General features: G+C 42.7%; 1 protein-coding gene across 1 annotated transcript; it reads left to right on the top strand.

The window, feature by feature from the left end:
* The first annotated feature begins 1592 nt into the window (after positions 1-1592).
* LOC112262126 (fidgetin-like protein 2) lies at positions 1593-13505 on the top strand. The gene is made up of 2 exons (XM_024437847.2): positions 1593-1804; positions 12086-13505. The coding sequence occupies exons 1-2, from the start codon at positions 1780-1782 to the stop codon at positions 13246-13248; spliced, it is 1188 nt and encodes a 395-aa protein (XP_024293615.1). The 5' UTR covers positions 1593-1779; the 3' UTR covers positions 13249-13505.
* The last annotated feature ends 2712 nt before the right edge of the window (positions 13506-16217 follow it).

Raw genomic sequence — 16217 nt, 5'->3', positions numbered from 1 at the left:
GCGTGCATGTATCTACAGTATGTATAATGAATGTGTGTTCAACAGTGCACCAGTCACAATCAGAAAAACACCAATCCTCTCTTTTTTTTTACACACACACACGCACACACACACACACACACACACACACACACACACACACACACACACACACACACACACACACACACACACACACACACACACACACACACACACACACACACACACACACACACCTCTCTGACATGGCATGATTGGTCACTTTTTCCCCTCTCCCTTCCTGCTTAAATAGTTTTAACAAAAGAGAGGGAGGGAGAGGGGGAGGGAAGGAGTGGATGGGGGAGGGGATGCATGTGCTGCTCTGTTGTCACTAAGGGAGGGAGAGAGGGGAGAGCAGAGAGAGAAGGGTAGGGTCCCAGAAGTGAAAAAGAGGGATGGCCATACACACCACTGCTCTACACTGCCTTACCGTGTGGGTTATTCTATTGGCTTCCACATAGCACGCATCATATCAAGGAAATAAAGCATGAGCAGGTAGGACTGGATTTTGTTTTAGAGTTTTATCTTCCTTCTGTTTTCATTTTCCTGCTTTTTTCGATCTTTCTTCTGTATTTCTTCTCTCACTCTGCTCTCCACATTCCTATTCTTTTCTGCTTTTCTCTCCTCTTTTTCTCCCATATCTGGTTTTGTGATATCCCTTTATTTATTTCTCTCTAAACCTGCTGTTGAATTTAGATATTTTTGTCCTCTTAGAAATATATAAAAAATCTTCCTCCATTCCACACTCTCAACCCTTATTTACGTTTTTTCTTCTCTACCATGTGTCTATTATTTAAATGTTGATCCTCTCTGATACTCAAATTCCTCAGTTATCTTCATATTTTCAACCTGTTTCCTGCATTTTTGCTTTAGATGGTAATAAACACAGCTGCATTCTTCAACACTTGATAAAGTGCAAAGATCTGCTGGTTCTTTTTGGTGTATAACTGTGTGAGTGTGTGGACCAGTGGATGGGTCCAGAGGATTGGATACTCTTTAGTCATTTTTTTTCTGATGGTGATATTGTGGTTTTATGGTCAGAGGGCAGAAGCTGTTCCCTTTCTGTCAGAGCGATTAGCACCACTGTTACACAAACACTCAGACTGTGAGCAACACTATATATTGTTTGGTTTTGATTGTGCACATGCCTTTCCTGAAGAGTTCTCCCATTCCCGTTAGCTTATCAAAAACAAATATTTTTCCAACAACAGACCTAATGTGTACAGAAATATTAAGGTTTTACACGTTTTAGATGATCTTACTCTCAATTACATTCTTCCTTTCAGTCATGGTAATTATGTATTAGCATTAGTAATAAGTGCTTCTGACAATTGTTTTTCTGGTCTGTAAATACTTTTGCATATGAGTGAACAAGTGGCTAACCAAGTGAGCTAGTGACCTAGGGGGCTAGAGTGAGCAAGTGCTAGTGAGTGAGCATGAACGTGCTTGAGGAGGAAAATAAGTCTCTGCATTTGGGTCACTTCACTTTTTGATGTTCGAGTTTTATGTGATTATGTACATATATTTTTTCCAGCGCTGTCTAACACACTGCTCTCTCTCCATTCCAGTCGTTAGTGTGTAGTGGAGGGTACTGAGGCTAGCAATGGAGTGGTGTATGACAACAAACACTAACAGACCCACTCAGATGGCCAGCAGCGTGGGACCAGCCAGCAGCAGAAAGTGTAACGTGTGTCCCCGCTTCCACCAACACTGAGTGGACTCAGTCCTCTCCTCTTTACCAGGGAGCAGGGCGGCAGAATGCTCAGTCCTGTCACCCTCCACAGTAAGTGTGTGTATGGAGCGGATGGGGGTTACACTGTGTGCACGCGCATGTGCATGCGCTAATTTGGTTGTCTTTCTCATTCTTGACACTCAGTCTTGGACATTTCTCCTGTGGCCAGTGGAAAAGGGGGAGGTGAAGGCGTGAGGGAGGGAACTGGGAAACGAGATATTGGAGAGGGGATAATAACTTTAACAGCTGAGTCTCTCTTCTCTGTGCTTTACATTGAGGAATTTTAAAGAAAGAGCTGAGTTGCTGTCTCTTTCTCTCTGGCTCTCTTGCTCTTTCTCTCTCTATTTCTGAATGGCGACCACCAGCGTGTTTAAGGCTAGTTTTAAACAAATCCAATAAATTAGTATTTTTCACATGCTTTGTAAACAACAGGTTTAGATTTACAGTGAAAGTCCCTTTCCAACAATGCACAGTAAAAAAGAAGAATGGGAATAGTGGCATGAGGCATAAATACAGTGAATAATGAATAACAATAATGAGTCAAATTCACTTGGCTATGTACAAGGAGTACCAGTATAGAGTCAATGGTCAGGGGTACGAGGTAATTGGGGTAGGTATGTACATATACAGTGCCTTCGGAAAGTATTCAGACCCGTGACTTTTTCCACATTTTGTTACTTTACAACCTTATTCTAAAATGGATTTCAAGTGTTCCCCCCCCATCAATCTACACACAATACTCCATGATGACAAAGCAAAAACACGTTTTTAGAAATGTTTGCTAATGTATATATAAAAAATATATATATATATATATATATATATATATATATATATTACATTTACATAAGAATTCAGACTCAGTACTTTGTTGAAGCACCTTTGGCAGGGATTACAGCCTGAAGTCTTTTTGGGTATGACGCTACAAGCTTGGCACACCTGTATTTGGGCAGTTTCTCCCAATATTCTCTGCAGATCCTCTCACGCTCTGTCAGGCTGGATGGGGAGCGTTGCTGCACAACTATTTTCAGGTCTCTACAGAGATGTTCGATTGGGTTCAAGTTCAGGCTCTGACTGGGCCACTCAAGAACATTCAGAGACTTGTCCCGAAGCCACTCCCGTGCTGTGTGTTTAGTGCTGTGCTGTGTGTTTAGTGTCATTGTCCTGTTGGAAGGTGAATCTTCACCCCAGTCTGGGAGTTCCATCTTGGTTTCATCAGACCACAGAATCTTGTTTCTCATGGTCTGAGAGACTTTAGGTGCCTTTTGGCAAACTCCAAGTGGACTGCCATGTGCCTTTTACTGAGGGGTGGCTTCCTTCTGGCCACTTTAGTACAACGGACTGATTGGTGGAGGGCTGCAGAGATTTTTGTCTTTCTGGAAAGTTCTCCTATCTCCACAGAGGAACTCTAGATCTCTGTCAGAGTGACCATCGGGTTCTTGGTCACCTCCCTGACCAAGGCCCTTCACCCCCGATTTCTCAATTTGGCAAGGTGGCCAGCTCTAGGAAGAGTCTTGGTGGTTCTAAACTTCTTACATTTAAGAATGATGGAAGCCACTGTGCTCTTGGGGACCTTCAATGCTGCGGAAATGTACCTCTAGCTCTGTGCCTCGACACAATCCTGTCTCGGAGCTCTACAGAAAATTCCTTCGACCTCATGGCTTGGTTTTTGCTCTGACATGCACTGTCAACTGTGGGATCTTATATAGACAGGTGTGTGTCTTTACAAATCATGTCCAATCAATTGTGTTTACCACATTGTGGGCTCCAATAAAGTTGTAGAAACATCTGAAGGATGATCAATTGAAACAGGATGCACCTGATCTCAATTTCGAGTCTCATATCAAAGGGTCTGAATACTTATGTAAATAAGGTGTCTGTTTTTTGCCAACATTTCTAAAAACCTGTTTTCACTTTTTCATTAGGGGGTATTGTGTGTAGATTTCTGAATCAATTGCAACATAACAAAATGTGGAAAAAGTCAAGGGGTCTGAATACTTTCCCAAATGCACTGTATGTAGTGTGTATGTTAGGATGTCAATGTAAGTTTGTGGGAGTATGTGTGTCCAGTGTGTGTGCGTATAGTCAGTGCAACAATGATCTTGCTGTCCAATCTATTGGGGTAGAGACTATTCTATCTATCCTCTATCCTCCATGTAATTGAAGTGTGCTGGTACAGTGGGGGACTGATTATGTCACAGTGAGCAGTCCCTCCTCGTTATGTAATGTAGCGCTTTATCCACACGGAGAGAGTAAAATTAGCAGCCTTGGACACTGCCATCATATCCTTTCCTATTTCTTGGTGTTAAACTAAACCCAAGAATCAATTGGCTCTGCGTACATTATTATGTTGTGTGTTTTGGATGTTAATTATTTTCTTGGGACACATTTCTAGCTTGTTATTGTTTTTAGTAATGCATTCCCATAAATAGGTGTCTATTTGTGGTGATAGCTGGGTAGATAGATTGTTATGCTTCCACATGCATGTGTGCTTTGCATGAGGGGTCTCTAAGACAAGCTAATGAATATGCTTATATTGACTGATGTTATTGATTAGGAGAAGGTTTAACAGGATTACCACACTAACATGATTTGAATAATACATTAGGGACACACCTTACCTACCTCTGTGTGCTAGCAGGACCGCTACTATAGGCAGAGATATTGGAGCCTACAATTTTGTTTTGGGGGGTTTTGAAAAGAAGAAGTGAATTGTGGGTACACACATGCTTTGTGTCTTGACTGCGATAAGATTGTTTAGCGTACGTCTGTAACATACCTGCTTTTGGAAAGACTCACACCGCTGTGTTAGATTTCTCCCCATAGAGAAACTTCTCTCTAATACACACACACACACACACACACACACACACACACACACACACACACACACACACACACACGTCATAATTAGGAGTGTGTGATAAAAACGTGGTAGTGAATACATTTTGTGGATCGTAGCTAAACAGTTGCTCAGGGTGAAATAGTTCTGTGAGGAAGAGTCAGGTCGTTAGTGACGGGGTGTAAATGAGCTCTAATTAGAGTGGTGTGGAGTGATTCACGTGCACACACAGACACTCTTTCTCTCTCTCTGTATCTCTCTCTCGGTCACACACACACACACACAAACGTGTGCATCAGGCCACCATAGTGTTCATGACAGCTCATTAAGCAAATTTTGAGTCCAGTTGATTTAAGGTCCTCATTAGGTGGTAAAGGCTTACAGAGCCCTAGCCTGCAATGATGTAGAGTTTGTTCAGTCTGTAGCCAACAGCAAGATCAGAGTGACCATTTAGCCATTCCACCCAGAGGAATGCATGGAGAAACAGCCGAGGGCAGGCAGAGAGTAACCCAAAGAAAGGAGGAAGGGAAAAAGAGAACTATGTTTATGGAGAAATAGTACAAGGATGGGGATTTAGAGACAGAGGTGGGAGAGAGAGAAGGGCAAATGGACTGGTCAGCTGCAGAGTGATATATGTGTGGACAATGAGCAAAGAGGCAAGGCAGCTCCGGCCACATGAGTGTGTGAGCTGAAAGAGACAGAGTGTGGGGGAGGGGTGTCCTAAACCACGCGAGCATGGACACATGTTAGTACAGGTCTGAGGGAGGGAAAGAGAGAGGGGGAACAGGAGGGGAGGAGAGGGGGAACAGGAGGGGAGGAGAGGGAAGGGGGAGAATGGAATGGAATGGAATGGAATGGAATGGAAGAGTTTAATGTCCCATTGGTTATCTGACGCGTGCCGTACTGATCCAGATATGGCTTCAATTAATACTTACGAATACTGTGTGAGCAGCTGATAGAGAGCTCTCTCTCTCTGAATTCCATACATTCCAATAGCCTAAGTCATCTGCAGGATTCTCTCTCTTGCCGCTTCTACAGGTCTGCACAGCATGCTCAAACATCCTGGTCTTCGCACAGACCTATCTGCGTATCTCAATCAAACACAACACATAAACACCATTAAACTTTCTCAGCAACATTATGTGTGTGCATTGAAGTCTTTGTGTATTGTTACTGAGTAATAGTGATTATTTTGGAGTGGTCAGGCTACCTACCCTTAGGGAAAATTATCCAGTCCAATCTATCACACTGCCTCTGATGCCTTGCAAACACTCCAAATCCCATGCCCATGTCCCTCCCCACCTCCCTGCCTGCCTCTCTCCGTTATTCATCTAATTAACCCTTAATTGCTCACACTGACCGTGCAGTGGACCGCTACCAAGAAGGAGATTTAATTCACACCAGCAGCTCTTCTGGTCACACAGATCAAATACATGCACAAACTCTGGCCCATATGTTGACTGATCACATGATTCATTGTTGAACAGAACTAAATAAGAGTGTGTGTAAGAAATAAGAAAATTAGTAAGATCAGACATGCCAGTGGGTTTGGTCTCTCCAGTGTTAATGGTACTACTGATTTGCGTTATTGTGAGATCTAGGGAACACAACACTTGACCAACATATATGGTCTATGCTGGCTGTGGAATGGTCATTTGGACACTGGCCCTTGTTGGTGATTGACGGTAGGTAAAGAGAGAGAGAGAGAGAGAGAGAGAGAGAGATCAGCGCAGAAGCTAAATCGTCTCTCCACCTGGCTATGTAATTAGGACCAGTCCAGCTAGACAAAGCTGCTTTCTCTCACAGAACTGGACAGAGTGGATGGTGTTGAAGGAGGAGGTGGGGAGGGGGGTCCACATACTGGCCATCCTCTGACTGGATTGATCAAGCTCTTGTTTACAAGCCCCATTTTCCCTATTCGATGTGCAGGCACACACACGAATGCAGGCACACACACACACACACACACACACACAGGCACACACAGGCACACAATCATTCTGTTTTACTGGCTTCCTGGTCCTATGAGGCATGTTGGATCCATGTGAGGGCCTTCATCCTGAAGACAGGAAAACAAAAGCTGGGGTGTAGAGTTAGGGTAGCACTTGACCCCTGGAGAGAAGAAGGAGGAGCGTGGTGCATGTGTGTGTGTGCGCATATATGTGTGTGGCATTTGTGTGGTGGATGGATAGGGGTGGTTACAACTCTCGCTCACTTCTTCCAGGTCTCAGATTTCAGGAGCCACTATCCTGTTGGGAATACCCATTACACATGTGCAGTCATGCACCACACACACACACACACACACCTTGTAAGCTGTCAGTACTGCTGGTGGATATATGGAGCTGGTGGTCTGAGTTAGTGAGATGTTTGGGCTCTTATAGGATCTGCTGTCAGACAATGGGGTCCCGTGGCTTTGTTAGGGGACGTGGGGGGACAATAGGAGTTGAGGGACAGGCTGGACACAGCGAAAGAAGGCCCCTCTGCTCAAAACAGCTGTCTCTTTTTGGGACCCACACGACAGTGTTGACACGTAATGCCACACGCATACATATGCACAAACATGCTCCCTCCAATCTCAGTCGCCCAACATGTTAGACTCATCCACACAGTCAAAACCTCTAGTTAGAGTTAGGTCCAAAGTCGGAACTCTTAGTACAGAACAATAGGTGATTATAGAACCAGAGTTTAGTAAACTGTTAGATGCATGCGATACACGCGGGTTGCAGTATTTGGAACCAGTGGCTTGAAACAATTTTGAGCTATAAACAATTGCAAACAATTGAGTTACGCATCATGTATCTGCCATGTTTTGGTTTTCTATTATTACCCATAGTGAAGTTTTCAACTCCCCTCACAATCATTTTGAGGACTTACAACATCACAAACAGGAATATACCTCCAACAAGAGGACAACAACAGAGATGACAATACACAAAAACACACATACATGATAATTAAAAAGCCATTATAAGATGCATGGATGTAAGGCCGTCTTATACCTCATCATCCTCATCATCTCAGTCTCCTGGTAAGCTTGCAGATATGATTTAGCCATGAGAGGTGCCCCTCTAAGCCCTGAGGAAGGGGGACCAGATTAGGGTTAGGGGACTGAACACACCCCTCTTCTCCATGCCCTACTCCCCATACATCATCTGATACAGATGGCTGTGTTATATACTCACTGTTTTTCCCTAATCTTGCCTGAAATCTCCTCACCCTCCTTTATGAATCAATACTACTGTAAACATAGAGATGCACGTGCACACACATATAAATTCAACCAATTGTAACATTCTGTCATGAACACATGTTTAACTTAGTAAAAAACACATTTTCTAATTGTAAGAGGTACATTTTTTTTAAACGACGATAGTAAGTGCCTATTAAGTTCCAACTAAAGGGACAGGGTTGACCGTACCCCACAGTTGGCTGCAACAGGGTTGGCGATTCAATCTTAAATCAGCAATATATCCCCTTGTTAGAGTGGGAATGGAAGCTTGTATACAACAGGGAGGGTCAATTGAATTCAAGTTTCACAAAAAAATTGAAATTGTTAAAACATTTCTAGATTGTCTATCTATTGGTAACAGTGTTGACGCGTTGTGCTCGGCCAGCTCAGTCTTTCAACACAAAAGACCAGAAAAATGGCCAAAAAGTGCAGAAACAGCTCACATTCTTTGACACTATGATTTGACTATTAGATGTTCACTGTTTCTTTTGAAAATATTATTTAAAAGGAATAGTTTCCCCACATTAAAATGAGAGTTCAGTTCACCAACAGGGTTGGTGAGGGACATGCATTGCATCACTTATCACATCAAATAAATAATCTTACGAAATGACTTCGTCAAAGCAACAAAATATTTACAAATGATGGTGAAAAGTTGGAGAAATGTTGGGGTGAAGTTGGTTCAAATCTTAAATTCACAGAGGGACATGTCAAAATATGGAATTGTGGCACATTAGAAAGTCTTTATTCATAGAAAAAAAATCTAATTAACAACATTTTGGGGGGATTCTATATCAAAGGGCACTTCATTCAGTGGGGGGAAAATAACCTAATTGTCAAACTAGAGTATAGTATAGATACCTAGAGTAAGTATAGATACCTAGAGTAAGTATAGATACCTAGAGTATAGTATAGATACCTAGAGTAAGTATAGATACCTAGAGTATAGTATAGATACCTAGAGTAAGTATAGATACCTAGAGTATAGTATAGATACCTAGAGTAAGTATAGATACCTAGAGTAAGTATAGATACCTAGAGTATAGTATAGATACCTAGAGTAAGTATAGATACCTAGAGTATAGTATAGATACCTAGAGTAAGTATAGATACCTAGAGTATAGTATAGATACCTAGAGTAAGTATAGATACCTAGAGTAAGTATACATACCTAGAGTAAGTATAGATACCTAGAGTATAGTATAGATACCTAGAGTAAGTATAGATACCTAGAGTATAGTATAGATACCTAGAGTAAGTATAGATACCTAGAGTAAGTATAGATACCTAGAGTAAGTATAGATACCTAGAGTATAGTATAGATACCTAGAGTAAGTATAGATACCTAGAGTATAGTATAGATACCTAGAGTATAGTATGGATACCTAGAGTAAGTATACATACCTAGAGTATAGTATAGATACCTAGAGTATAGTATAGATACCTAGAGTAAGTATAGATACCTAGAGTAAGTATAGATACCTAGAGTAAGTATAGATACCTAGAGTAAGTATAGATACCTAGAGTAAGTATAGATACCTAGAGTAAGTATAGATACCTAGAGTAAGTATAGATACCTAGAGTAAATATAGATACCTAGAGTAAGTATAGATACCTAGAGTAAGTATAGATACCTAGAGTAAGTATAGATACCTAGATAGATACCTAGAGTAAGTATAGATACCTAGAGTATAGTATAGATACCTAGAGTAAGTATAGATACCTAGAGTAAATATAGATACCTAGAGTAAGTATAGATACCTAGAGTATAGTATAGATACCTAGAGTAAGTATAGATACCTAGAGTAAATATAGATACCTAGAGTAAGTATAGATACCTAGAGTAAATATAGATACCTAGAGTAAGTATAGATACCTAGAGTATAGTATAGATACCTTAACCCCCTAGAATCAAATGACACACCGATGAGTCGGTCTAAGTTACATAACAAAGAAAATCTGCATTGAAATCTGTCAATAGAGATATCTGCATCTCAATCCACCAGAGTTACCAGAGATACCTAGAGTAAGTATATATACCTAGAGTAAGTATAGATACCTAGAGTAAGTATAGATTCCTAGAGTAAGTATGTATACCTAGCGTAAGTATAGATACCTAGAGTATAGTATGGATACCTAGAGTAAGTATAGATACCTAGAGTATAGTATGGATACCTGGAGTAAGTATAGATACCTAGAGTAAGTATAGATACCTGGAGTAAGTATAGATACCTAGAGTAAGTATAGATACCTAGAGTATAGTGTGGATACCTAGAGTAAGTATAGATATATACTTAATTTAAAAAGTAAAATAATAAATAATTTCAGAATTCCTTTAAGTAAGTGTTTCCCATACACAGTCCTCAGGACCCCAAGGGCTACATGTTTTACTTTTTGCCCTAACACAGCACAACTGATTCAAATTATCAAAGCTTGATGATTAGTTGTTTATTTGAATCAGCTGTGTAGTGCTAGGGCAAAAATCTCAACATGCACACCTTTGGGTCCCGAGGACTGAATTTGGGAAACCCTGCTTTACGAAAACCAGACTGCACAATTTTCTTGTTTTGTAAATTTACGGATAGCCAGGGGCACAATCCAACACTTGAGCATCTTTACAAATGTTTTGTGAGTCCGCCAGATCAGAGGCAGTAGGGAGGACCAGGGATGTTCTCTTGATAAGTGTGTGAATTGGACTATTTTCCTGTGCTGCTAAGCATTCCAAATGTAACGAGTACTTTTGGGTGTCAGGGAAAATGTATGGAGTAAAACGTATATTATTGTCTTTAGGAATTGAGTGGAGTTAAAAAGTTGTCAAAATATAAATAAAGTACAGATACCCCCCAAAACTACTTAAGTAAAGGTACTTTAAAGTACTATTTAAGTACTTTTTATAAAATGCAATATTGGTGCACAATATCTCCTTAAAATATCAAAGGGATGCAAAAGGAGCTCTTTTCATGGAACGACCCCTTCATGTGTGGGGCAGTGTGTGTCTCAGACTGTTTCTGCTAATTGTTTATGTGTTTCTCTTATGTTTATGTGTTTCTCTTGAAGTCCCTTTTTGTAAGCTTTTGTATGTACACTAGTATAGATGTGTCTGTGTAGATTGTGTTTATTATTTCCCTTAGGTTTGCAATTTTTTACCAAGGGTTTATCGACTCTGTGCCAGAAGTGGTGTGTTTGTTTTTGAGCATGGGACAGGGACAGTCCCATGACTGGCTGGAATTCCCTGGAGCATCAGGGGGATTTCACAGAGACATTTCCAGGGGGGATTGGGACTTGGCTGGGGAGGGGCTGGGAGACTCAGCCAGGGCGACCTGGGATCTCTGGATTGGATGAGCGAGATTATGGGACTGAGTGATCATTTCATTTTGGGATCAACATGTGGATCGTTTAGCGGCCCATCTGGTGGTCCTGGTCAATGTGTGACTAAACCACACACACACACACACACACACAGAGGGAGTGTGTTAGTGTGTGTGTGCGTATGCACGTGTGTGCGTGTGTGTATGGAGAGATCAGACAGTCTGATGTAGGCACCAGGCACTCTAGAGTTGTATTGTAAACAAACGCAACACTGAGACAACGAACCCACACCACCATGCTACTGACTAGGATTGGGGAAAGCATGTGAACAACCCCAGGTTTCTCTTTGCTTTCGCTCTCTCCCCCTCACTCTGTCTCCACCTTTCTCTCCCTCTCTTTCCCCTATTTCTCTCTCCCTCTCCCCCTCTCTCTCAGTTCTGTCGTAGCCTCTCAGTTCTAGGCTCAAAGGGTCGGGACAGTTTAATAATACTCTACAATGCCTGGAATGTCAGTCTAATGCCTGCTCAAAGACAGAGCCTGTAAAGTCAATCAAAAAGAATGGTCGACCACTACCCCAGTGAAACACACTGCACCAGTGTGTGTGTGTGTTAGAGTGAGTGGAGTGGGGGTCTCACACACACAGAGCCCCGTACAGGGGGACAACAATGGTCCCAGTGAGAGCGAGGCAGAAGGGAGCGGGCGGCTTATCGCTGTGGGGACAAGGCCAGGGGCTGTGTTGTTCGTAACAACACGGCATGGAGGAGCTCAGAGCACTATGTTGTATTTTATCAACTAAATCTATTTGAATGTAGTTAGTGTATTACCAATGTGGTATGGTTCTTTGAACAACCTGAAAATCTGCAGTTATGTCTGCTCTGGACTGAAAGGTTAAAAAGTAATGCGTGGTGAATAACCATGCTCTCTCTCGGTCCTCTCTCTGTGTCTGTAGGTCTGTTGAAAATGCATTGGTCTCCGGAGCACGTGGCCCCCCTGTCCCAGTGGCCTGAGCAGCACCTAGATGTGTCCTCCACCACCTCCCCTTCCTCGGTCCACAAACACGATCCCTACGCCACCGCAGGTCGCTGCGGTTACACCCCTGCAGCCGGCTACCCCTGGGCCAGTGATGACATCTCGGCCCTCACTGCCTCCTCCTTGTTAAAACACTATGCCGAGAAGTACTCAGGTCTGGAGTTGCCCTATGAGAGACCTGCCCCAGGGGCATATTCAGAGCCTGGGTCTTTCCTGAAGAGTGAGGCTGAGCCCTGGTCCCTGGGGCAGGGAATGGAGTGTTACTCTGGGCTGGAGGCCCTGGCTGCAGGGGCCAAAGTGGGCTCAGTGTCAGTGGGCCTCACTGGCACAGGCAGTGTGACGGTAGTGAGCAGTAACTTGACCTCTGATCCCGGATATAGCAGCAGTGGCTCCTGTAATGGGCCGCCCTCTCAGGACTACCCACCCTCCTACAACAGCAGCTACCTCTCCTCTGGATACTACCCCCAGACTGGCTCAGCACTTCCCCCAGCCTCTCTACACTCTCTGCATACCACCCCCACCTTGGTGCCCAGCTACAACCTTAACAATCCAGTCTACAACTACCTGCCAGGCTGCTACCCCCACCCCCAGACCAGCCTGGCATCTGGCTACAGCCACCCCAGTGCCTCCTACCTCCCCTCAGGGCTGAGCACCTCTACCTCCCTGACCCCCCGGCCCACTGTGGTGGGGAGCAGCTATGGATACCCCAGCCACAGCCTAGGGGCCAGCTCTGAAACAGGAGGGCCACTGAAACGCAAGGCCGTTGAGATGGTGGAAGAGGGGGAGGAGGGAGGAGGAGAGGGGGAGGGCTCCCAGTACAGGAAGTACGGCAATGTCCATGGAAATGGCCACAGCAAGAGCCCCTTCAACGGCTACGCCATGGCGGGCTCAGAAGGCCAGGCCTACAAGCCTGGCAAGCCATTGGTGTTGCCTCCTTATGGTGGGCAGAGGGAGTACAGCCCCTCCTCAGGCCTAGGTGGGGAGAGCAGGGGAGGAGGGGAACACGGCTTCCCCCATCAGAGGCTGGCCATGAAGATGCCTGCGTCACGTGCGCGATCTGATGACCCCACTGGAGGACGCTAGGTCAGGCACTTGAGAAGACAGCTTTCTGGGGGTCCCTCCTTTATATTGGCATTTGAAAACCAAGTAGAGTACTTACTCAGCCAATAACTGGGGGAAAACAATCGTTGGATTTTGCAAAGAAAGGTCATGTGATCTAACCAGTCAGGAGAGAAAATGTCAAATGACTTGTATCCTCCTCTTACATCTTTATAATTTTAATTATTTGATTTTCTCCAAAGAGTCAATGGGCACTTTGTCCTGTAGGGGTGTGGATTGGATGTGGGTGGGGGTGGGGTGGGGTGGTATGGGGAGGGGAGGGGAGGGAGGGTTCTAGATTGCCTGATTTAGCACTGTCAGTCTGAATGGATTACCTACTGCTTCTCTCAGGATCCTATTTATTTTTCAATCTGCTACTATGGCAGAAAGTGTGGTTTTGATGAGTTGCTCTCTTAATTAGAGTGGCCGCTTGGTATGAAAAGGGCCTTTGACTGCAATACCTCCTCAAGCACCATAAGAATCATATCCTCTCAAACCAAAACGTAGAGAAGAACATCCTTGTGGTGTATTTTAATAACTTGACAACTCCAGCACAATCACGTCTCTTCTGAGGCTTGTTGCCTCCGTATACCTTGTTTGGAAACAAATGTCCCCCCTGTCACCCATTCCCTTTTCCCGGTTTTTCAGTTCTCTCTTTTTTTCTACCCATCCTCTACCTTTCATCACTACCGTAGCTCACTCGTTTTCCCTCCCATGCTTTTTTTTGTTTTGTTTCAGTCACTCTTTCTCTTTTTGTTAATTTCACATACAATCGCTCTCATATATCTCATTTCATTACGGAGTGCCACATGCAGTTCTATCAATACATGCAGATATGTAAACCTGCTGAAAGAGAGAACTGGTTAAGTAGAAACATACTTGAGAGAGTGAGCTGGAGGGTGAATGCACATTTTAACACAGCATCTTATAAACAGTGCACTATCAAACTAATGCATTTCCCAAATGTGCCATTTTCATACAGATGCTGTACTACTCTTATAATCCTAAATCTGACAGTATTCTTTTTTATGTAAGCATTTTTTTTCTTCACCTTTTTAAAAGAAATATATGTAGTCTTGTTATTGAATACTCAGGAATGTTATTGTTGCCTCAGAATTAAAACATAAGAATGTATGTATTACCTTAAGGTGTTTGTAGGGGGCTTTATGGACGCTATAATGGAGTCATGGCTTTGTAGTAATACACATATACTGTAAACTTCAGCGGACTCAGAGCTTTTAGGGCCACCAATGTTAACATTTGTGTGCCCACACCCACATCCTTGCACACAAACATCTGCACCTACACACACACACACACACACACACACACACACACACACACACACACACACACACAGCTGTGTACATTCAAAAGTTAACACCCAAAGTACACTGCCACAGTCTTTGAACTTGGTGATTTGAAACTTGAGGTTGCTATCAAGGCCTGAAATGTTGAATGTAATTCAGATATTTTTTTCTAAGGACAATAGATACCATAACGTACATCAATAATGTTTTTAGATATATAAAACATTTTCTTTGTGTTTAGATTTATTTCTCATGTAGATTTTGGTGGAGTGATTATCTTCATGAAGGAGTATGTATTTAGCAAAGCGGGAAAAACACTTTTGGTGGACAAACTTTGACAACCTATGACAAAATGGAAACGACAACTTTTAGCCGGTAGTGCTCAAACCAAAAATAGTTTTAGAGATATAGGAAGTGAATGTCTACATCCATCAAACACCTTTCTATCAATGTAATCTATAACTTACATTATGTATGTTTTTGAAATGTCTTAAATTCTGCGTGACTATACAGCCCAGTAACAGTTCCTACCTCCCATCCCCCTTCTTTACTTTGTGTTTTCTATAGTAGCCATCTTATCAATGTCCAGTAACCCTCACATTGAGTATTATACAGACCATCATATAGTATACAGCTGCTGGGCCTCCATAGACACAGAGAATCCATCCTTGTTACCTTTGACCTCACTGTGCCTATTTTTTATTTTTTTAAATTTCACCTTTATTTAACCAGGTAGGCTAGTTGAGTTCTCATTTACAACTGCGACTTGGCCAAGCTAAAGCAAAGCAGTGCGTCACAAACAACAACACAGAGTTGCACATGGAATTAACAAACATACAGTCAATAATACAATAGAAAAGTCTATATACAGTATATGCAAATTATTAACTTCATCATTAAAGTTAGTGAGGGAGATATGAATCTCCAGCTTCAGTGATTTTTGCAGTTAGTTCCAGTCATTGGCAGCAGACAACTGTAAGGAAAGGTGGCCAAATGAGGAATTGGCTTTGGGGGTGACCAGTGAGGGAGAGCGTGCTACGGGTGGGTGCTACTATGGTGACCAGTGAGCTGAGCTGAGATAAGACGGGGCTTTACCTAGCAAAGACTTATAAATGACCTGTAGCCAGTGGGTATTGATCTATTTTCTCAGAACAGAATGGTGAACACATCAGAGCCTCAAGAACCACCAAAAATAGCACAGCTGTAGAAATAATCAATGCTTCCTCAACCCCCTCTATTCCAAATATGCAATTTTCATTATAGAAAACAAAACAAAAATGGTCATATCTTTGCTTTGTTACCTCTCTTTCAAATGATTTATGTTGTAGCTATAGGGTAACTAGGGCGTTGGATAATGAAACATAAATACTGAATATATTAGCAAAATATGTTTATTTAGTAGCTAACGACCATTACTGTACCTGCTTTGTTCCAACCAGACAGATATACTGTAATTGTCCAAGGCCACCATATCATCCTAAGTGTGCCATATATGATATTCCTCCTTAAACATTTGCAAGCTGTTGGGGCTCAGGAATCTCTCTAACCTGCCTTCAATATTAATTGGGCTGAGATCCCGCTAACGGGATCGATATGACAACAGCCAGTGAAAGTGCAGGGAGCCAAATTCAAAACAACCGAAAT

This window comes from Oncorhynchus tshawytscha, linkage group LG02, assembly GCF_018296145.1.
Source record: "Oncorhynchus tshawytscha isolate Ot180627B linkage group LG02, Otsh_v2.0, whole genome shotgun sequence".
Taxonomy (NCBI): Eukaryota; Metazoa; Chordata; class Actinopteri; order Salmoniformes; family Salmonidae; genus Oncorhynchus; species Oncorhynchus tshawytscha.
This window is presented reverse-complemented; position numbering and strand designations above follow the sequence as displayed.